Raw genomic sequence first — 22648 nt, 5'->3', positions numbered from 1 at the left:
GAGCTACTAGTTGCTGCATTTTATTGGGAAAAGGAGTTTTGGTGACTAGCTGGGTAATAATATGTGAAAGAAAAACGAACAGCCTTGGGGGAAAAAAGGCTCCTTATCAAGATTAGAGCAGTGCACTGCTTCACAAAGTGTTGGAGACGTGGCGTCTTCTACAGCATGTGCTGTGATCCCACCAAAATACTGCTAGCAGCTAGCTCTCCATGAGCAGGTCACCAGCCACCACAATCCCTGTGGTTAAAAGTTAAGCCTATTACCTTAAAAAAGGTGTCTATTAAGCCAAGACAGAAAAAGATAACTAGGTAGCCTGGTTTGTTGGAAGCACTTAGGCCATTCTCAACCTGGACAAGTCAGCTCCTTCTTAGAACAAACACACATTCAACAGCATTTTGGGTGACTTCCATTTCAGTAATATTGTTGTAACAGGAAAGAGAAGTAAGTTTGCCTTAAGCATTTTTTTCTTTGAAACAGACAGAAGAAGGAACAGAGAAATTACAAGAGGTAGTCAGTTTAGCAAACCTGCACATAAAAGAACCTTACATAAGAATAAAATGCTGCATTTACAGCTGTAAAAGTGCACACCCGTATAATTTAAAAATACAAAGCTACTTTTACTGTGTTTCGGGGCTTGCTCTTCTTTAGTTCAGGTGCTGGGCTTAAAGTGTTTAACCTCATTGCACTGGCAAAACCAAGCAATTCATACAGCACTGGGCTTTTAACTCATCATAAGTGAGGAAGTTAAACTTGGTAGTTAGTGCAACCAAAGTGCAATCGTGTTCTTCACACTGTGTATGTTTTGACTGGCTTGTAAAAAGAATGTAGAAGTTCATGGCTCTCCCTGGCAACTTCTTGTGATGACCGAGGCAAACATGATCTGCAACATATTCGGCCACAGCCTGACTCTGAATAAGAAGACAGGCTTTTATCAGACAGTGGAGAAAAGTCGAAGTCAGCTACCTGCAAAAGGAACATCAAAGAGAGTTTTTAATTTGGGTCCCACTGGCTTGAGTAAGTCCAGCAAAAATACTTTGGGCCAGAAACAGCACTTGGTCCTCAACCAGTTTCAGTCAGTCACCAGCTTCAAACAGACTTCTGATTTATACCTGTTGCACATCTCATAGGTAGTCTCTCTAGAGGTATATGATTCATATCGTGGTATGATGTGAAATGGTTTAGGTACTTTCCAAAGGGCCATAAAAGCTACTTTTGATTTAGGAGCTCATGCTTATTACCAATACAGTAATGCAGCATGTGAAAGCTACACCAGAGATGGAAGGGAGCTGAGGAGATAAAGGTCGTATACTAGGTTGGGGTGACGATTTAGTGCCACTTTTAGTAATGCACCTAGAGTTTTTTACTCTCCTGTATTCTGTCTCGTTATCCCCCTTCTTTCTTTCATGTAACAACTCTAAGGCAGATCCTCTGGAAGGGATACTTCAGTGCAAGCACCTGCTTGGGTATATTAACAAACTGCCCATGATAGCCTGGCAACTTGAATTATAGTTCTCCACAAGCCATAAGCCTGCCTGTTGCTTCAAGTGTTTGCCTGCACTCTTCAGATGTTTCCATGGAATGCATCAGCCACACTAGAGAAATGCTCCCTCCCGCTCTTAGTCTGGACATTAAAGAAGGGACATGGCTGAAAGGTGTCTTTACTTACTACCCTAGCTCAAAGTAAGAGTAATGGAATACCTCCACGAGATCTTTTTGTTGTGTGTTACTTCGGAAGGTTGTGTACAGCACCAGTCCTAGCATCACTGAAACCAGAGCAATGCAGAGCAGGACAAAGAAAGCTGGGTGGATCCCTAGGAAAGAGCACAAGGGCACATTCATGGAGTGATACAATATAGTGAGAAGGAAATGATGTTTTAGGAGAAGTTTTCATATTTTTAGACCAAATTACATCTGTGTAACAAGGAATATTTTTTTTCAGCCCAGATCACTTCAGATCTTTGAGATCTCAGAAGTGGGAATGCAGAATTGTGAGATTGGTTTTTCCCATACCTTTTTTACCCTCTTTTCCCTTTAACAGTCTAAAAAAATCTCCACTCCTTTACATATGTTTGTCCTAAGTCTCCAGTGTGTTTGTACCTCTGTGGTACCCAAAGAAGACAGGAAGGAACCTCATCTTCACAGCAGCTAGCAGCCTCCATCAAAATGTATTTGCATACTTAGTCCTGAATGCTCATCAGTGACTTCTGGACTGAGCTGCCCTGTCTGTATACAAGTGTTGGCCCATGTTGAGATGGTATATCTATTCTATATCACAGCCTGGCTGTCCTCTGGTCCTCTTCACATAACCTCTTTCTCAGATGATTCAGGGATCCAAGGGGAGCATGTGTGAGCATGCATGGGGAAGCCAGCAGGTATTCCTGGCTGGAGAAACAGAAACTTACACTGAACTGGAGGCCTAGAAAAATCTACCCTTAAAAAAATCCAGAGCTAAAGTGAACAAAAAGAATTGAGACTGCTTAATTAAGGGAGTGTTATAAACATATATGTTTCCTAGTTACCCTCTTTAACTACAAAAGCCAGACTATTTAAACTAAAAAATATATCATTTAAGTAAATCAACCTTCCCAGGAAATTCATTAGCTTCAAGATACTCTTGAGACTAAGGGTTCAGCAGGATGCAAGAAGCTCAGAGAAACTACAGTAGGCACATTATAGGCTGTCCTTTCTTTTTCTCCTTCCAATGCTTTCAGGGATCTATACCAGTTTCCAGAAACCTCATCTGCAGGCTGGTTAATCCGTAATTATCCGGTTAATCCATAATTATCTTTGACATGTTTGAGGCTGTTGGTTCTCTGACAGGTGGGAATCCCTGTGCTGCTCAGATCAGCTGCCTCTCACCTGTTGGCCACACTTTGATTTCATGGTACGTCTGTAGCATCGTCACGCCGTTCTCCACTCTGACGCTGAGGCAATACTGCCCAGCATCACTGAAGGTATGGCTAAGGTTGTAGCAGGAGCCATTAATTACCACAAGATGGCACTTTTCCCCTTCTAGTGGAATGCACTCGGCCTTTATGAGCCAGCATAATGCTAGCGGTGGGCTGAAATGAGACAAGAGCAAAAATAAAAGAAAAAAATTGGTGAAAACTTTGCAAAAATTTCACCTAGGAGCTGATGAATCACTTGATTAAAATAATATAAAAATTATGAAAATAATGAAGTTAATCTAAGTACAAATAGAGAAGCAATTAACTACACAGTCATTCAGTTTATAACATTTGTCTATTGCGAAAGTCCTTTGTAATGCTTCTACAAAAGCAAGCCTTTCAGATGACAGATAAATACCTTCATGGGTCATAAGCAGGCCTTTTTTGGAGAAAATGCCATAGTCCTTCTCCAATAATGATAGAAGGAATCTTTTTTCCTGCACTTCCAAGGGAGTATAGGTTGTTTTTCCTTTGTTCTTTTCACACAGAAGAAATCACTGTTTATGCTATGGAAGTACACCCAAGACTTCTGATTATAAAATCCCCACAACCAGAACTGGAAAGAACGCAAGATGAGTTCTGTACAATGGACTAATAAATGCAAATAAATTGCAAGGATCACAGTACTCTCTTATAATAACAAGTATGTTCTTATTTGCTACTAAGTAGCCTAGGTGCAAACCACTTCATGGCCATGTGTCTTCTCACAATATCTATCTTGATGCCTTTTATTTACATTTTAAGACCCTTGTTCCAACTGATTCTGCTTGGACTTATGCTCTGTGGACTTTGATTCTGACAACCAGATAGAGCTTTTCTTTACTCCATCTTATTAGTATTTTGTTCCTTATCTCTTTAGAACATTATTTGCTAAAGAAAGCAGTGCGTTTATGAGTTTAGCTCATTTTCTAGCTTTGTTTTTGATAACACATCTCTAGAGCCTTTGTCATTGCTTCTCTATCATAAGCTCCTATTGCATCAGTCCCAGTCCTGTGGCCAGGAGTTCAGGTCTGGTAAACACTGTCCATCTTAAAGACAAGCTTCCTTTAAAGATCTCAGGTTCTCCTGTAATGGCTTTTGGCTGTCTGTATTTATTGGTATGCCACCTTCAGTTTCCATTCTTGCTAATCTGCATTCACTTTTGAATGCAAATGGTGCTGCTTTGTCTATTGGGGCTATTTATGCCTTTGGCAAACGATTCTGTATTGAGCGCTACTTGCTCCATCCTACATCTCCGCTAATAGCCCTGGTCTATTTGGTTTGGGTTTTTTTTTTCAATCCAGCATTAGCCTCAACAGCTCCCAGTAGGAGAACTGGAAGTAAGCGTCACTCTTCTGCTCTTCTGGAGTATAAATGACTTCTGTGGTTATAGAGTTTTTATAGTGAAGAAGTTTTCCTGAGTGTTTCAATGATATTTAAATTACAAAAATCATCTGATATGTTCTAAATGCTGCAGCTTGAGAGAGCCTGTGATAGGATTGAGGTGCTCATGACTCTCCTATTATCATCCCTGCATGGACCCCTTCTGTCTTATTTCATCTGTGGCAATCTCAGCTTTGCCTTAATTATTCCCCAGACTCATTATGCCCATGAGCCAGTCAAGGATAACTGCTGTGCAACAGGGCTCTGAATACAATTTATTTAATGGTGGGGAAAGTGGTCAAGAAGAAAAATTCAAAAGGAAGTTTTAAAATGTATTTATATCCCCCCTCCCCATATTTCTTTTTTAACATTCTCTTTACAAAGATATAAAAATAACGTTTGCTTTGTGTAGGAGGATTCTACTTCTCTGTAAAGATTGAGGCTCTTTCAGGCTCTTAGAGAGTTCATGGTATTTCAGGTCAGGAAAATCCAATATTCAACAGCATTTTGTTCAAAGGAAATTTCATTTTTGTTTTAAGAAATAGTTCTGTGGAGTGCAACTCACTATTTTAAGGAAACGGTGTGGAAAAAAAGTACACAAAAAGGAACATAAATAGACAAAATAGAGAAAAAAGTTGTGTTTGTACTTACGTGCCATTGATATGAAGAGATAAATTCAAGTCTTCCATTACGTGAGTCTCTCTGGAGCCCACTACATTAATGCTTTGAACAGCATCTGAGGAAGGGAAAAACCAAACCATATCACACTCCACATGTAAACTTGAAATTCCCTGGTTTTCCAGTGAAGGTTTATTTTCACAGACTTTGCAGGTTTTAGCTCCATCAGTTAATCAATTAATACTTACCACACCCAAAAAAGAATCCTCCTGCTAGAGCTGTTGTAAGTTTTCTGAATTATTTGTGATTTCTTTTTAATATACAATCAACTACTTTGTTAATCCTTCACATTTTTAGTTATGTGCTTGTTTACTCCTGAACATGATCAAATTAACAAGACTTTCCTAATGCTTATTTAACTAATAACAGTTAAATAGCTGGCATAAATTAAACAAAGAAATCCTCCATAAATTACAGTAAGCATTTTATTGTAAGTTTTAAGTGTATATGAGACTGTTACAAAAGACAGTGAAACTTTTGGTAAATGAAAAAGAAACATAAGATTTTATACATTTTCTCCTATTTTTTTTCTGTGCTCGAACAGCACGATGTCCATTTTGCAATAGAAACACTTAACTGAATAACAACCAGTTCTTGCATGGGAAACAATGCTAAAGTTGTATTATCACATTAAAGACAGATTGTATCTGTAGCTATATAGCAAGTTCAGTTTTAGTAAGCAAAATGTTTTATAATTACCTAACAGCTCCAGAGCAGTAGTGAAATCACCAGTTTTCTGCACTGTTTCTCTTTCATGTATGATGCTTCCAATTTGCTCCCATTCAGCTATGACTTTAAGATGCACAGTGCTATTCCCCATGGTAGAGTGGTTATAGTAGATAAAGGGTTGCTTCGTGATCTGATAAACTCTATGTGCAACATGAAAAGATTTAGAGCCAAAATCACCTTTTACGAAGTAATTGCATATTTCTGATTTAAAAGAGACAAGCTCTAACCCATGTTTTTTAAAGAGAATGCTACAGTCTGTTGTGATTCTAGCTCTACTTTATGTCCGTATCAGTAAGGATTAATGTCTGTGTCACCACCGACAGAACTACTATCAGTATATGACCCAGAGCATATCTATGCATTTTTGATCAAAGAACCTAAATCTAGTGCTAAAAGAATTCACAAAATGAAACAGAAATAGCCAGTAAATTATAAGAACTACTTTTACAGCAGGTGGCCTATGAGCTAATTAAAGCACTATGGTGGGAGTGGGAGGAGAAAAAAAAAAAAAAGAAAAAAAGCAGTTTTCAAAGACTAAATCCTATGATTTAATTTTGTCCTATGATTTAATTGTTTGTTTGTTTGTTTTTTCCTAGATGGGCATCTGAATCAGAGCCATCTTGAATACTCTTTAAAGTAAACAAAGAAGTCACACTTACCCATCTCCAAAATCCCAGTTGTAGACAAAGGATGCTGACTTGAAGTAATGACTTGGGTCATGAAGACAGAAGGAAATACGGGTCACAGGGCCCGTGGAAGAGCTAGAACCATGTGTGATAAATCTACTGTGTTCTATCTTGGCAATGGTAAGATTCCCTGTGATAAATTCTGCAGGTGATAAGATGGAAGAAGAATGACAACAAAAATCACTTTCATTGCAAGCAAAACATTACTTAAAATGTACTGCATAAGCCTTTTTAGGTCCTAGTCCAAGTGGTTAAGTGTATTTTATATCTATTACTCAGTATTGTTACATGTGTTAGTGAAGCAGAGAAATTAAATTACTTGCTTAGGTTAATACAATGGGCCATGATAAAGCTTCTAGTAGAACTAAGAGTAATAATCCTGGTCTGATTAAAGTTAATGCCAATTTTTACTATGGATTTAAAAAGAACTGTGATTAACACAAGTATCTAGATAAAGGGATGCAGAATCAAACCAATAGACCCACCCTTCATGTTTGGGGTGGCAGATTTTGTTTGTTTCTTTTGTGGGACTTTTATGTTGCTGTTTTTTGGCTTTTAGTTTTAGCTACTTCCATAGAAATGAAAATTTGACTACTATGAATAACAGATGTGCTATATATTGTGAATACTGAAAGGCAGAAATTTTGATGTCTGTGGCAGATCCTATGCTAGAGTTTTCTACAAGGGCTACAAAGGCTGATCTAAAACCTCTTCTTTAACCTATCAATAAAGAGGTTTTTATGATGATACACATACCAGCTCATTATAAAATTAATGGCCTATTAATTACCAACAACAGATTCTTACCCTGTTAACAATTCATTAAATTTGGTTAACTGTTCTCTTGATGATGCACTAATAAGAATCACAATTAATGCTTCAGAATGGGGCCAGTAATTCAGAACTAACTGGACTTGTAATTTATACAAGTTATTGGCAACTACCTTTGAGCACCTGCAAAACCCCACTAGGTGCTCTTGCTTGGGAAGGCAGAAAGGTGCAGTGGGATCTTACCTTTTACAGCTATGGAAAGCTTTTATTCCTTTTGCTTGCAGCATGAGAATATGACAATGCAAAGCAAGAAATGAATAAGTAGACATTCAACATAGCAGCAGTTCTTAACAGAGAAAAGATCTTGTGTATACTTTTATCAGACTTATCCAGTAAGCTTGGTGTTTCTCGAAGAAAAATCTCAATAGCTAAAATGTCAGCTATGCCCTATGGTTATCTCTTTTGTCTTCCTCCATGTCCTTATCATTGGCTGGAAGCTGAGTCTATTTTGGAGTATGTAAGTTGAGCACCGGGATGCAGGGTTAGAGGGATATCGTTATAAGTCTCTCAAAGAAGGGATTGTGGGAAGATATCAAATGATATTTCATGTCAATCCTGTATCAGTGATTAGGTTAACCATATCACAACATTGGTCAGTTTGTCAAAAAATATATATTTATGGTTATAAATGTTCCCAGTAAGCTGCTTAATTATTTGAAATGCAGCCATGACTTCACATCCAGTTTCAGTACACTCAGAGATTGAAAAGAAAATGTAATGGCTCTGTTGTACTGATGGCCTAAGCTTTTGCTGTGTCATGCAATGGGAAAAATCAGTAGATTGTCACTGCTGCTGGTCATACTAACTTTAGAAATGCCAAGAAACAGTACAGGAAGCATTGTTTTAGGAGTCTGGACATCACTGAACAACACTGATGTGTGAACTGCAGCTACTGAAGCATCTGTTTTCTAGCTCATTTTCTCTAAATGAAACAAGTAGGAAAACATGGACAGGATCACACTTGCTTCCTGTATGCAGGTAGGCTACAGCACAGCCCAGTTAGTACAATGCCATCCAAAACCACCTTCCATCAAAGGAGTATACAAATCAAAGTATGTTGGCAGAAGCCACATTTATGCCTGGCTTTCATGTTTCTGATGCAAGCAAAGGAAGCAAGCATCCTCATCTATACTGAATTCCTGAATACACAGAAGTTGTAAAGCCATTTTACCTGTAATTTTAAGCACGGTGTCATTTCTAGCAACCGGCCGACATAACCAGCAGTTTCTGTGAGTCACCCAGACAGATATGGGAAAAGTCCCAGGAAATTCACCAGTCACATTCATTATGGAGTTAAACTGCTGCTCAGATTTCTCTATCAGAATAAGGGGAGCATAAATCCAGTTGAAGTGATACAAGTTTGATGCGACATTCTCATTCTTCATACTTAGACTGGCGTGAACAGTGGCTTGAGCTCCCGTTGTGATGGGACCATTGTTGGTTATCTCCAGAATATACTTCTCTGTGGAAATCATACGAAGAAAAAAAAACCAACAAACCGACACCTAGTTGTATTGCATTTTTAAATTCATTTATTTACACATTTTAACTAGTCAGCTGTAGTTATGTGTTAGTATATTACTTCTTTTTTAACATTTAAAAATCTGGAAAAGGAGCTGTTGCATCTATATATGAGTTCAAACAAGTAGCATTAAACAACATGTTAGACTGGGTCCTAGAAATGTTAACAGTAGCAGGGAGCTTCAGATTAGAATATGATAAAAACTTTGATGAGGTTTTACAGGCAGAACTAGACAACACAGAGCAAGTTCCCTTGCTGCACCAGGAGTATTGTGTGCAGTTCTGGTGTCCTCAACATAAAAAGGACATGGAACTGTTGGAACAAGTCCAGAGAAGGGCCATGAGGATGATCAGGGGACTGGAGCACCTCCTGTATGAAGACAGGCTGAGGAAGTTGGGGCTGTTCAGCCTGGAGAAGAGAAGGCTGCGTGGAGACCTCATAGCAGCCTTCCAGTGTCTGAAGGGGGCCTATAGGGACGCTGGAGAGGGATTCTTCATTACAGACTGTAGTGACAGGACAAGGGGTAAAGGGTTAAAACTTAAACAGGGGAAGTTTAGGTTGGATATAAGAAGGAAATTCTTTCCTGTTAGGGTAGTGAGGCACTGGAATAAATTGCCCAGGGAGGTTGTGAATTCTCCATCCCTGGTGGTGTTCAAGAAGGAAATTCTTTCCTGTTAGGGTAGTGAGGCACTGGAATAAATTGCCCAGGGAGGTTGTGAATTCTCCATCCCTGGTGGTGTTCAAGGCCAGACTGGATGAGGCCTTGGGCGATATGATTTAGCGTAAGGTGTCCCTGCCCATGGCAGGGGGGTTGGAACTAGATGATCTTAAGGTCCTTTCCCACCCTAACGGTTCTATGATTCTATGATTCTATGAAAGTGTAACATGGAACACTGGGGTAGGCTAACCCTGTGCTGGCTTTCCTGCACCCATCAGCTTTGGATGGGGTGGAAAGAGAACGCAAAGCATCTACTTAGTGCCCCCCTTTTATTTCACATATTGCAGGCGCTGAGCAAATCTGGTTGAAAAATGACTGTGAGAGGTAATGTTTTAGTGCCTGAGCAAGAATTCCATTTCAAAAGGGAATGGCCCTGAGTTCAGATTTTTGAGTTAATAGAGAAATGCCCGTGACTTGATGGTCTGGCACAGAGAAGTTTCATGTCTCTAGAAGAATCAGGCTACCCTCCTCTTTGTTTCAGCAGAACTTGGGAAAAAAATAGCCAGCTAACTCGTGCTTATCTAGCACTTCTCCTTGGAGGTTATCGCGGTGCTTTACAAACCAGGGCCACACTGAAGCCCAACAACTGCAGCAGTTGAGATTAAGTGGCTAAACCAAGGTCACTCAATGAGTCACCAGCAGAACGAGACATTTCATCCGATTCAGGGACTCCTTCTACCTTGCCGACCTCTCTTTGCAGAATCCTGCACAGCGAGGGATGGAGGATGCACAGATGCCCTGGGACCCGCGGCACTGGGTCAGTGGAGGAGGCAGAAGTGCAGCTTCTGGGTGAGGAAGTGCAAAGCAGATTCCTAGCTCCCCAGGATACCCCAGCTTTAGCGACAGCACCAAGGTCGCAGGGCCCGAGATCAGTCTGAGAAAGTGCTTGGAACTGTCTCTATCCCCTGTCATAGCTCGCAAGCCTGGGTTAGGGAACCATCACCCTCCCACAAGTAAAGCACCTTACGCGCCTTCGCTCCGCCGCCTCACCCCCCATCGCCCGCTCCCCGGCGGTCGCTTACCAGCCGCCGGGGAGGCGCGGCCGAGCAGCAGCAGCACGCAGGTCAGCAGCAGCATGCCCAGGGCGGCGGGGGCCATAGCCACGCACTGCAGCGGTGGGTCCGGGACCGAGTATCGCCGCGCCGGAGCCGGGCGCTGCCCCGAGGCAGTCCGCGGTACTGCGACACCTCTGTCCGCTCCCCGGGACGCTCCCCCGCGGCAGCGCCCGGCTGGCCTCTCCCGGGGAAGTTCCTGCCGGACGGTGTTGCCAACGGAACGGGATGCTGCAGAGTCGCGGGGGGGTTAAAACTTAAACACATAAATACAAAGCACAAATGCCGCCCATCCGCGGAGGGGGTGGGCACAGCCTTGAGCGCAGAGACCGTGCTTTGGGGTTGGTGGCTGATGGAGTATTAGGGCTGAGGACGCCCCAGTCGCGGACAGTTCGCCGCGGTTATGCGGACGCTCCACGTCCAGGCTGTCGACTCCCTGCAAGGTGCGCAACGGGAGCTTCTGGAGGGAGCCGGGAAAACGGCTCCCGCAAACGCAGTGCAGCTTGGTTTTAACTGTTCTGAGTACTTATTCGAAGCCCTATCTTGCTCCTGGGTGTATATGTATTTTTTAACAGATCAGGCCCCCTCCACAGGCTTTGCTCCGGGTTCCCCGGAGTGCGGAGCCGCTTCTATCGCCGCTCCCCCGGGCCGCTGCCGGGTCGCGACTGCATCGACGGGGCGGTCCCTCGGCAGGGGCCTGGGCCTGCAGGGGGAACCGACTACGGCCCCGTCTGCCCGGGGTAATTCCGCGACAGCGGTAACTCGGTTAGCGGCGTCGTCCCCGGCGACCCCTGCGTTAGGGGACACCCCGGCTCTGAGGGGACGGATGCGGCCGGCTTCTCGGCTTCACAGCACGACCTGGCGGGACCTGGCGAGCGCGCTTCCTGGCTGCGGCGGGGCAGGGCAGGGGGTGGCCGGGGGTTGCGGGACCCCGCGCCGTGAGGGTACCGGGCGGCGCTGCGGGCCTCAGAGCCCGCCTCCGCCCGGGGAGATGCGGGGGAGGCGGGCGGCGGGAGGAGGCGGCCGGAACTGGGCTCTCGAGCTTCCGTTGCGCCCATGCGCTGCTGCCGGCCTCCGGGAGCAACAAAGGAGGGAGCTGGGGGGCAGAGGCTGGCTGGGCCGAGGGAGCCGCGGGGTGAGGGGCGACGCGGCGTGAGGGGCGCAGGGGGCGGCAGCGCTTCCGTATGGGCCTGGGCATGTCGCGGGCGCGGGGTGAAGCGAAGCCGTGGGAAGCGAGGCCCGGCGCAACGCGGGGCGGAACCGGTGCGCCGCGGGGCGGAGGAAGGGGCCGGAGCCCTGGCAGCGCTACGCTCGGAGGCCTCCGGCCGGGATGCGGGGGGGGGGGGGGGCTGGGGGATGGGGGGTCCTTTGTGGCCGCCGCTCACGGGTGTTCGTGTCCACAGGACAGGCTCCTCAATGGGGATGGGATCGGCGTGATGGCCCTGGCAGCAGGGAGCGACCTGGTGGCCACCAGCTTTGCGTCGGGGAAGGTAGGGGGGCGCGGGGCCCAGCGGGCAGTGCCGCGACCCTGGGGCAGCCGTGGAGGGAGCCGGGGGGGGATGTTTGCGGAGCACCCCCCAGCTGTTGGTCGCTGGTTAAGGGTGCCTGGGCTGAAGCGGGCTGTGAGGCGAGTTGACAGGAAAGCGTCGAGGTGAGGAGGGCGGTCGCCGGTTTTCCCGTCTGAATTGGATTTCGGGTCTCTTTACAAGTGAGAAAGGCAGCTTGTGGCGGCGGGACAGCTCCCGGCACCTCTGGGGGTGGGTCCTGACGGGATGTTTCTCAGGGGACCTGCGAGTTTGGGGTCCGACTGGACAAGATAACAGCTGTGCAGTGCAAGGAGCATCCCCGAGCTGCTGCTGCTGCTGGGAGAAACGGGACCAAAGGAAACGCGTGAATATTTGTGCTGTGGTGTGAAGAGCCCAGCAGCCACCTCTGTCTACAAGTGTGTTCCAGTGATACCGAGTGCTGCAAATACTTGGCATTATATATGTAGGCTTTCCTTTTGGAAAGATGTACCCTTTTCAGTGTGTCCAAAGAATGGATGTAGGTGATGTAGTAGCTGATGTTAACCAAACATATAAATTTACAAGTTTTTTTTTATGTTTTTGTAGGTTTATTAATCTTGATTTTAGGTACTGAAAGCTGATCCTTCATCCTCCAAGATGGCATTTGTTTCAGCGCAAGGGCCTACAGTGGTGGACCAAACCACTTTGATGAAAAAATACCTTCAGTTTGTGGCTGCTCTTACAGATGTCAATACACGTAAGATACTTTTTTTTCTATTGAAAGTCCTTCAGTAGTTTGTTTCACAAACGTTGCAGTATTGTTTAGACAGTTGATAAATATGTGTTGAATTCACTCTGCATTCCATTTGATTTTTGATTTTTGAAGAAGCAAAATGATGAGTAATACTTGCATGAGCCAAAGTGAGCAAGCTCTGTGTGTGTGTGTGTGCATTTGTGTGATGGTTGATTGTGAGAATTGTGTGCCTTATAATTTGGCAGTGATAGCTAAACTGATAAGATCTGATTGCTTCTTTGATCAATGAGTCTGGTGTTTTCATTCATGATGTAGTTTTATATTTAATTTTTTTGCTCGAATTTTCATTTTCAGCTGATGAAACCAAATTGAAAATGATGCAAGAAGTCAGTGAGAATTTTGAGGTAAATATAAAAACACCCAACAACCCAAATGAAGGCCCACGAAAACCCCCTAACTTTCTGAAATGACAGTCTTCCAAGTGCTTAACATTTGTTGGTTTGATTTCTGATGTTATGTGAGTACAATGTTAATATTAGTATCTTGTGACTTATAACTGTAAATCATAAGTCACTGATTTTAGGTTTGTATTTAGGAATTAGCCAGGTTAATGAAGAATTACAATGTACTTGGAGAGCTCTTTCATTCTCTGATCTTTATTCAGTAAGCATTTAAATAAAGGTGAAGAAATTGATTTTTCTTTAATTTCGAATATGAAATTTCTGTATTTAAAGCTTCTTTGGTTTAGTTCAAATGCTTATTGTACTCTTACGAAGCAGAAGCCTCTCTGGTTCCTGTGAGTAGTTCCATAGTATGGAACTGAGGGAGTTGTCAGATACAGGATCTGACATCAGGAGTGGAGATGGCTCCCATGACATCTTTTGCATGGTGATGGACTGTTAAGTTTAGATGAGCAGCAGAAAAAGAGACAAAAGTTAATCCAACTCTGTTAGCATAAATTACACTTTGTTATGTGTCTGTTTTGAAATTATGGAGAACTGGTTATTTTGTAAGAAGTTCAGGATCCTAGAATCTAGAATGTCATTCTAGCTCTCAGACTATAATTATCTCTGTATCTAGTTTTTTAGTCATGTTGTGATTAAAAAAAAGTGCTACTATTGTGACATATTCTGTCCTTAACTGCTTTATTTGAAGTGATCTTGCGTAGTCCATGATAAAGAAGCATAAATACATATTCTGATCCTGTTTGATGTCTTTGGATATTTTCAAGTAAGCTTTATGCTAGGTTGCATCCAGTAGGTGCAGGATGTTGAAAGCTGTGCCCGTTTTAGTTGTTTCTGAGTTATCGGTGGAATAAATTCAAAGGTGGTGTAACTGTATTACAAAAAAAACCCAACCTAAAAGTTAAAGGCTCAATTCTTGTTTAGTGTGTTTAAGTGATTAAGTAGGTGTCTGTTCTGCATCTATATGCACATGGAGAGCATTTTACAGAGCTTCATAGTACCGTGACTGTCTAAAAATATACGTGTGGAGTTTTGTGTCTGTTTAAGCTGACCTGCCATCTCCAACAAAATTTATCTGACTAAAAGAACAGTTTTAACAGCTTAGTCCAATGATCTATTTAGAATCTCGTGGCTTAGTTGATTCTCTTTGCTTTTGTCTTCAGTAGGGAAGGACTTGTTCAATATTTGCTTTGATAACATTCTGTTGTAACTCACTTGGTTCTGTAGTGTGGTCCTACCCAAAGAGGTGATGAATTGACTTGTACAGAAGTACAGCTCTATTTGCTGGAAAACACTTGAGGGAGCAAGAAGGATCCACTAACATAGTTGTAGTTTGATTTTTTCTGTAGAGGTTGTGGGCAGTGTTGTTGCATTTTGTTAATGCTGGATGGTTTCTTTTCGTCTTCTGTTTCCCTAGTCTCCTTATTAACTCTGTTGCCTGCTTCAGTTTCCAATAGCTGTAAAGCTCCTCAGGTTTTATTTTCCACTTCAAATGATTATTTTTGTTTATTTGATTTTAGTTTTTACTTCGTTTCAAAAATTAGCTGTTCAAATTCTCTCGGCTGCATTATTGATCAGGATGTCTTGCTAGTTAGGGGAAGAACTGACGATAGATTCATGATTCTGGAGGACTTGTGGAAGTGAGGTTTAAAACTGATGTGCTCCACCTTAACATTATCCGCTTGGCAGTGCCAGTTGTTGGGCTGGTTGTTATGGCATTCTGGGCTAGTAGAGGTTATTTCTCTTCTAAACTAATTTCTGGATGGACACACTTGGCAGTTTTGAGTCTTGTTTCTGAGAAATTATTTGTTTGAGGGTTTGTTTTTTTTTTCTTTCTTAATTTCTTCATAGAGATTCTGAATTCCAGATGGGGAAAGAGGAGTGTATTCATTGTTGTTCCAGTCTTCGGCTTGGAGGAGAAAAAACTTCCAGAATCAGCCTCTGTTGCTGCTTCTGACATTTTGTGCCAGCAGCGTTATTCTGAACTCTGTTAGAGTAGTGGGGGTTTTAGTTTCTTGTATGGTTCATATGGGTAGCAGGAATTATGCTAATCTTTTGGTCCTTGCTGTTTAGCATTTATTGGGAAGGTGCTTTCAGAAATTTAAGCTGGATTTGTAAAACTGTACTTTTCCTGGAATGGATTTGTGAGCCACTTTCCAAGAATGCAGCAATACCTGTTTCATTTCTTGTTTGAAACTTTTTCAGTCCTTTCTTCCTCCAAAGTGGAACCATGCTCATGGCGTAAACTTGAGGAGGTTAAGAATCATTCAGAATTGGAAAGACTGTAAAGGAGGTGAAGGAGGAGAAGATGCAGACAGGCTTTTTTTGGAAGACGTTTGAGATGAAGAAAAGATGCAGGCTAAACTATTTGTTCATGCTATCTTGTCTTGCATTGTCATGGTTTAACTGCAGCTGGCAACTAAGCCCCACACAGCTGTTTGCTCAGCCCCTTTGCTGGTATGGGGGAGAGTATCGGAAGGGAAGCTTTATATGCTGACCATGACATCTTACGGTATGAAATATCCCTGGGGTCAGATTGAATCACCTGTCCTGGATCCAGCTCCTTGTGCATCCCCAGCCTCCTGGGGTGAGGAGCAGAAAAGGTCTTGACTCTGTGTAAAAACATCTCTGTGTTATCAAAACTGTTTTCAGCACAAATCCACAATGTAGCCCCATAGCAGCTACTACGAAGAAAATTATCTCTGTCCCTGCCAAAACTAGCACATGCATGTAAAAAGCTTTGTACCTTTCTCATGATATGTCTGCTTTCTTGAAAGCCGTTGGGATAAAAAACCTTTTGTTTTTATAGTGCCTGATGTAATAAAATTTATGGTTGTGTATTACGAAATCTTACTGCAAAGTCAAGAATAGTAGTGGAAATCTATAAAAGGAGGTGGCTTTATAAAACTTTTATGTTATTTAAGGAATAAATAAAGGTGAAAAAAAACCCTGCAATACCCATGCAGATTTTTCAAAAGACTGCTGCATTTTTAGATGTATCTTTAGTAACTGACCAGTGTGTTTCTGCATCGCAGCTGCTTCAGAGAGCTGCCTTTGCAGGTACATAAACTACAGCCGAGATTCCAAATAAACCTCACAGTAGTTGGTTAGTTTTTTTTTTTAAGGCAGATGCAGCAGTTGCTGATGGAGGAAGCTGGCTCGTCTGATATTTCTGGTTTCACAAGTGGACAGTAGTGCAATATTATTTTCACAGTGGCTTGTAATGTTTGGGTGATGTATGCATGCATGTACACGTTTGCAAAAATAACTAAAATCTTAGTTTAACAGTGCCTGAAAAGTCTTGGGAATTGTAAAGCAATGAAATGTGAGTGTGCTTGTCAGTCTTTCTTGTTCAAGAACATCTACAGCTCTTCCCCGCCCCCCCCCCCCCCCCATTTAAAATACCTGTATGTTATGCCAATTCGATTTTTGTGTGAGGTGACAGTGTTAAAATATATTAAAAAAAAATAATCATCTTACAGTCCATTTGGATTGGAGGAGAGAGGTTAATCTGTGTTTACTTTTGTTTTTCACTAAGTGCTCTGTAGTGTATCAGTAAATGTAAAATCCCAGAATCTAAGAAGAAGTTAATTAAAATGTTTAATAGTGGCTTTGAATGTAACTTAGTATCTAATCTTCCTTTTTTTGCTGTTGTTTTTTGTTGCTTAATTAGAATGTGACATCATCCCCTCAATATTCTACATTCCTGGAACACATCATCCCTAGGTTTCTCACCTTTCTACAGGATGGAGAAGTTCAGTTTCTGCAGGAGAAGCCAGCACAGGTAAACACTGGAGCATCTCTTATGTTTTTGCAACGTATGCAGCAGACTACTTGTTTGGTACTTGATTAACCTAATGAGCTGATGTATGTATAGACTTTGTTCTTAAGAATAAACCTGTCATTTGGCAGGAATTGAAAATGTCCAGTCTCTAAATAAGTTAGTTACAAACTTTGTAAATCTGGCCTTGTATGAAAAGTGAGGAAAAACTATGGGCAACAGAATTGTTTTTCTTGCTGAAATACGATAGACTGTTAGAGATTACTGAATTTACTGTGGAATGAAAGGCAGAAGTTGAGTCTATTGCACTAAATACTTGAGTTCCTTAAAAATAGTATAATAACTTCCTTTTTCCAACAGTAAATTTGTTAGATTTGATTTACATATGGGTAATAGGAAGCATCATGTATTTGTATGTAACCTTTTGTAAATGATTAATCACTGAAGGACTTAGTGTTCAGTAAACAAAGTACAAGCTCTGCTTTAAGGCATTCCTCTTAACCAGCTTCTGAAGTGTTCCATGAAGTCGTAGTTCTGAGGTTTCCTGTGTCCACCCAAAGTAAAATGGCTTTTTTCTTTTTAAGCATGCAGAAGTGTTAAGCTAAAAACATGTCACAACTGATTAACTTGTTGGTGCTTTTTTTGTGGGCTTTTAGGAAGTTCTGTCACATCTTTGTTTTTTTTTTTTAATGTGTTTTTTTTTTTCAGCAACTCCGAAAGCTGGTGCTTGAAATAATTCACAGAATACCAACAAATGAACATCTTCGTCTTCATACCAAAAATATCCTGTCTGTGATGTTTAGATTTCTAGAGGTATTCTTTTTTTTTCTCTTATAACTGTTTCAAATTTTCATCTTCCTTCAGCTGCAAAAAGTACTAGGAATAGGATTTTTTAATAGCTGTGCTTCTGGAGCAGGAGTGGAAGGGCATGGCATTTAGGCTTCACCAGTGGGATATCTTGCTATCTACAGGTTTTCTGAATATTCTCTTCTGCCCTTTAGAAACCTGGATTTTACAAATGCAGGGAACATTCTCATGCTAGATATTTCATTCATTAATGGTTTTCGGCCAGATACCTTATTCTAGAGACTCTGTTTTGTTTTTTACTTTTGAAGCTCACAGGAAATAACCTGATCTATTTGGAGGTGTCGCAGTGTGTAAATAAACACACTTGTGTGTCTGTCTTTGGGGCAATAGAAACAGGTCTGATGGTCTGGAGTTGAAAGTTCTGGTTTTTGTTGAGGTAGGGGTGTTTAATTTTAGCCATGCTCTAAGGCTGCAAGGTAAATTTGTATCAGGGGAAAGTCGTCTTGCTCATGAAAATTAATATTAATGGGGCACTTGAAGGTTGCTGAGTATAATATTAGAAGGTTTTGAAGTACTTACGCAGGAATTGAAGAATGCAGCAGTAGGCTCACTAAAGATTCTTTACTTTTCAGACGGAGAATGAAGAAAATGTACTGATTTGCTTAAGAATAATTATCGAATTGCACAAACAGTTTCGACCAGCAATCACTCAAGAAGTAGGTCATACATCTTGTTATATGGTATAGAACTTAATGTCATGGTGTTTTGTTCAGGTGGGTTGTTTTGCTTGGATTTTTTTCCTGCTGTCCTTTCTATATTGGCTGACCTATTGTGGTGACCATATATTTATTTATTGATGTATTTATTTTACAGTAATTTTAAAAAGGGATTGCATTGTGCTGGCACCCCTGGGAGAAGCCCAAACTCTTAAAGCTTAGTTGTTTTTGCCTTAAGTGTTTATGGACAAAGTGTTTATGGATTAAACTATGGAATAAAATTCCCACAGAAGGGAAGAGAACTGGTGACTTTTTAGTATATGATGGGAAAATCCTGGAAAAGGAGCATTATGATTGTTCCCTCCACCCCTGCTTCTCTCCTGTGACTCATGAAGGAGCATTTGAAAGTTTTCATTTTTATTCTGTTGCTTTCTTTCATTGATTTTTCTCCTGGGAAGGCTTAGTTGGTTTGTAGTAATTATTTCTAATGAGACTGTATTGGAACTATATTGAGGTGATAGGTAAATTGGATTCTTTCCAAGTGCAATTCGAATGAATATTGGTAAAACAGAAGGAATAATTAAGTGCTTTCAGATTCTTTTTAAATAACATGAAAAATACGCTCTAGTGGTGACTATGAAGATTTTATATAATTGTACTGTTAATACAGAGTTTCTAAACCAGTGAAAACCTTTTTTTCTTTATGGTAAACTGACTTCTTCCTTACTAGATCCATCATTTTTTGGACTTTGTGAAACAGATTTACAAGGAACTTCCTAAAGTAGTGGTAAGCTTTTTATTTCTTAAATTGCCCTTACTATGGTCAGACAGGTAGTTTTTATTTCTTAATTTTATTTCTAAAAGATATTAACATAATTACTTTTGTATGTAGTGATACAAAGTAAATATAGTTTTAATAAAAACATTTAACAAAATACATCTAAACCAGAGAGATTTAGATTTTGAATTAGAAAGCTTTCTGTTTATAGCACAGTATTACTGGTAACAGCAAACCGAGGTAAACTTGAGGTAAACTTGTCTAATAAAGCAGTTGACTGCAGTTGGTGTCCATGTAGCCAAATGTCTTTTTTTGAGGGAAAGGTGAGGTGATGTACTTCCCACCAGCAGACAGAGCTCTTCAGTGTGCTTGATCTCTGTGGAGGCCATCACCTGCTCTTCCTCACTGATACAGAGCATCTCTTTGGACAATTTTCTTTAGCAAAAGAGCCACCTTGGTTGGGGATGCTTCTCTGCTGCTTGCTGTAGTGGAAGGTTGCAGGATATGTCTGTAGTCCTAGTAGATCCATCATGTGCAGAGAAGAAAAGACTGCCCACAGTTAGTTGTAGGGGGAAATTATATGGTTGAATTCCAGTTAGATAAATAGCTTTTTGACTATCATTAGCATCATATTTTTTTTTCTGCTCTTTGCTTTTAGAATCGGTATTTTGAGAATCCTCAGGTGATCCCAGAGAACACTGTTCCTACTCCTGAAATGGTTGGCATGATTACAACAATTGTGGTGAAAGTAAACCCTGAGCGAGAAGATAGTGAAACAAGAACAGTGAGTATTCAACTGCTCGTTAACTGTGACACTGTCCGTATCGCAATATCCCAAATCGTAAGGGCAGGTAAAAGTAATAGGCTTTCTTCTTGCTTGTTTTTCTTAAAAAGACTTATTTGTAGAAGCTGATTGAAACTTTGCAGGTCTTTTCTATGCAGTTATAGTTACAGGATTTTTATGTAATATAATACCAAATGGCTTTGTGCAAGTGTTATTATCACAAAGTATATTGTAATTAAACTGAGTAGTTTCTTTAAAAATGTATTTCAGATGCTTTTTTTGAATTAATAACTAAACTGTTTAGAGCCCATGTATTCTTTCTTTCAGCATTCTATAATTCCCAGAGGATCATTATCTCTAAAGGTCTTGGCTGAGCTACCTATTATTGTTGTTCTTATGTATCAGGTTAGTAAAATCTAGTATTTCATATATGTATTAATGGATATATGCTCTTTATTCCAAATGGCTTGTGAACTTCTGCTGGCCAACATAGTATTAAAAATGAATGTAGTGTATTTTTGAGATTAAAATATGGTCTAAAAATAAGCTGCTGATTTTTTTTTTTTATTAGCTCTCAAATAAGTTGACTGCAACTGTGACCTGTACATTTCTCTAATAATACTTTATTTTTTTTTAAGCTCTACAAATTGAACATTCATAATGTAGTAGCTGAATTTGTGCCCTTGATTATGAACACTATTATAATACAGGTTTCTGCTCAAGCAAGGTAAGAGCATTTTAAAGGTATTTTGATGTCATTTGGGATAAGCTACTTAAATCTGTCATTCAGTATTGCCCAGAATATTTTTGTCTTGCATCTCCTGTGGTTTTTGTTTCTATTCTTACTGTAGAGTTTCTGACACAAATCTATATTACTACAAATAGTATATGATGGAGACCATCACATGGAGAGCTAGGACACTAACTGTTGTTTAATCTTTACCACCAGGGGTACATTTTTTCTGTTCTAAGTTATGGCTTAGGTGAAGCCTTGTGATGTTGCAGATAGGGGTGCCACTTTTCCTGCTTCAGATAGATGTTTGTAAGGAGCAGCAAAGGGTGCTGAGCAGGGCAGCAGGAGTGAAATCTCTATTTTCCTATCTGCCTGGCTGATCTGAATAAATGGTTGAGGCTTGCGAGAGACAGACGAGTCTGTGGGAGGGAATATTGCTTGAGAGAAAAATGAAGCCAAGCATTTGATGTTGATGTATTGCCTTGGCTTTCTGTAGAAAGCTGAAAACTGTATGGCTGCCTCAGGGCTGTGCATTTCTGCTTGGAGCATAAGATGCTGCGAATGAAAACAGCATAGAGCTTCTTGAAAATGAGCTCTCCCATGATGATTTTATTCCCTTATGAGGCAAGAACCTCACTACAAGATGATGTAATTTGAACCTTCTGTGAATTTTCTAAATGAAGGTATTAAAGAGGAGGAACAAAATTGTAACTGCTGTTCAATTTCATTTCAGGCAACATAAACTTTATAACAAGGAATTGTATGCCGATTTTATCGCTGCTCAAATTAAAACATTGTCTTTTTTGGCTTACATCATAAGAATTTACCAGGTAGGTTGTATTTTTGTTGCTTTATTACTGCTAGTGCAGCAGATCTCTAATTACGTTGTCAGGCCAGTGACCAGCATGACTGCAGTGTATCAGACAAGATAGACAAGAATGTGTTCCAAATCTGAAGACAGGGCTATACTTGGCCATCCTTTCAGAAGTATTGTCATGTGAATGCATAGTAAAAACGCGCTGTTTCTCTTGCCCTGGGCATTTATAGAATGGCTATTGTACTTTAGTTTTATAAGTAGACTTTGTAAAGTGAAACAAGTGAATTTTAATTGAATGTTCCTTTGCAAATGTAAAGCAAACCTTTAAAATAGAATGTCGTAATAATTGTATTCGTGTTATTTTATTGTAGGAATTAGTGGCTAAATATTCTCAGCAAATGGTAAAAGGAATGTTGCAGTTGCTCTCCAATTGTCCAGCTGAAACTGCACACCTCCGCAAGGAGCTTCTGATTGCTGCTAAGCACATCTTGACAACAGACTTGAGGAGCCGTATGTAGTACTTTTTAAAAATGGATCTATAAATGGGAAGATTTTTAACTATTTGTATGTATTTAACGGGCATATTGCTTATTATTTGTTTCAGACTATTCCATAGTTCTCATTCTTTTGAGAGTTTGTGTGATTTTTTTTTTTTTTTTGTTTCATTTTGACTATTTTCTTTTTCCTTAATAAAATCATCTGAGTAAGGTGGCAGAGTGAGCAAGTGCCATTTCTAGCTTTCCAAGTATCTATTGTTCCAGTTAATTACTACTTGATGATAAACATTTGTGTTAGTTTGTAATTGTGCATTTAATTGTATGGATACTTTAAAATACTAATCTGTTAACCTGAGTGGAAGTAGTTCTGTCAAATCCTGATACCGTATTTTTGATTCAGTTTATCTAGTATTTGCCTTTAGCAGAGGAAAGCTGTTTTTTGGTCTGCCTGAATTAATGAGGTTTGGTTGGTATGTTCTGTTTCGG

General features: G+C 40.8%; 2 protein-coding genes and 1 non-coding gene across 3 annotated transcripts in view; 2 read left to right on the top strand and 1 right to left on the bottom strand.

Moving 5' to 3' along the window:
* Positions 1–389: 389 nt before the first annotated feature.
* Positions 390–10669, bottom strand: TMEM130 (transmembrane protein 130). Its single transcript, XM_057416893.1, has 8 exons — positions 10497–10669; positions 8406–8696; positions 6377–6545; positions 5688–5857; positions 4962–5046; positions 2860–3062; positions 1699–1811; positions 390–963 (listed from the first exon to the last, which is right to left on the bottom strand). Exons 1-8 carry the CDS (start codon positions 10570–10572, stop codon positions 787–789), a joined length of 1284 nt encoding a protein of 427 aa, XP_057272876.1. The 5' UTR covers positions 10573–10669; the 3' UTR covers positions 390–786.
* A 1955-nt stretch (positions 10670–12624) lies between these two features.
* Positions 12625–22648, top strand: part of TRRAP (transformation/transcription domain associated protein) — a 98523-nt gene continuing 88499 nt past the window's right edge. The window contains 11 exon segments of the mRNA XM_057416996.1: positions 12625–12788; positions 13140–13189; positions 16923–17033; positions 17739–17843; positions 18470–18553; positions 19284–19340; positions 19990–20115; positions 20443–20520; positions 20754–20842; positions 21582–21678; positions 22037–22175. Of these exon segments, the coding sequence (XP_057272979.1) occupies positions 12689–12788; positions 13140–13189; positions 16923–17033; positions 17739–17843; positions 18470–18553; positions 19284–19340; positions 19990–20115; positions 20443–20520; positions 20754–20842; positions 21582–21678; positions 22037–22175 (1036 nt within the window). The 5' untranslated portion in view covers positions 12625–12688.
* On the top strand, positions 12914–13062 carry LOC130603340 (small nucleolar RNA ZL1). The gene has a single exon (XR_008973133.1). It is a non-coding gene; the product is annotated as a small nucleolar RNA ZL1 (small nucleolar RNA).

Source organism: Pezoporus wallicus, unplaced genomic scaffold, assembly GCF_028554395.1.
Source record: "Pezoporus wallicus isolate ANWC-B61680 ecotype Strahan unplaced genomic scaffold, APGP_CSIRO_Pwel_v1 scaffold_7392, whole genome shotgun sequence".
Lineage (NCBI taxonomy): Eukaryota > Metazoa > Chordata > Aves > Psittaciformes > Psittacidae > Pezoporus > Pezoporus wallicus.
The sequence above is the reverse complement of the archived record's forward strand: the minus strand, read 5'-3'. Positions and strand labels throughout refer to the sequence as shown.

What these genes read in the sequence shown, in the direction of transcription:
- TMEM130 (XM_057416893.1), bottom strand. Translation starts at nt 10,572, where the DNA reads ATGGCCCCCGCCGCCCTGGGCATGCTGCTGCTGACCTGCGTGCTGCTG. An exon ending in CACCGTGCTTAAAATTACAG is followed by an intron (nt 6,546 to 8,405) that starts GTAAAATGGCTT and finishes TATCACCTGCAG; the next exon opens with AATTTATCACAGGGAATCTT. An exon ending in AACAAAAAGATCTCGTGGAG is followed by an intron (nt 964 to 1,698) that starts GTATTCCATTAC and finishes TTCCTTTTGCAG; the next exon opens with GTAGCTGACTTCGACTTTTC.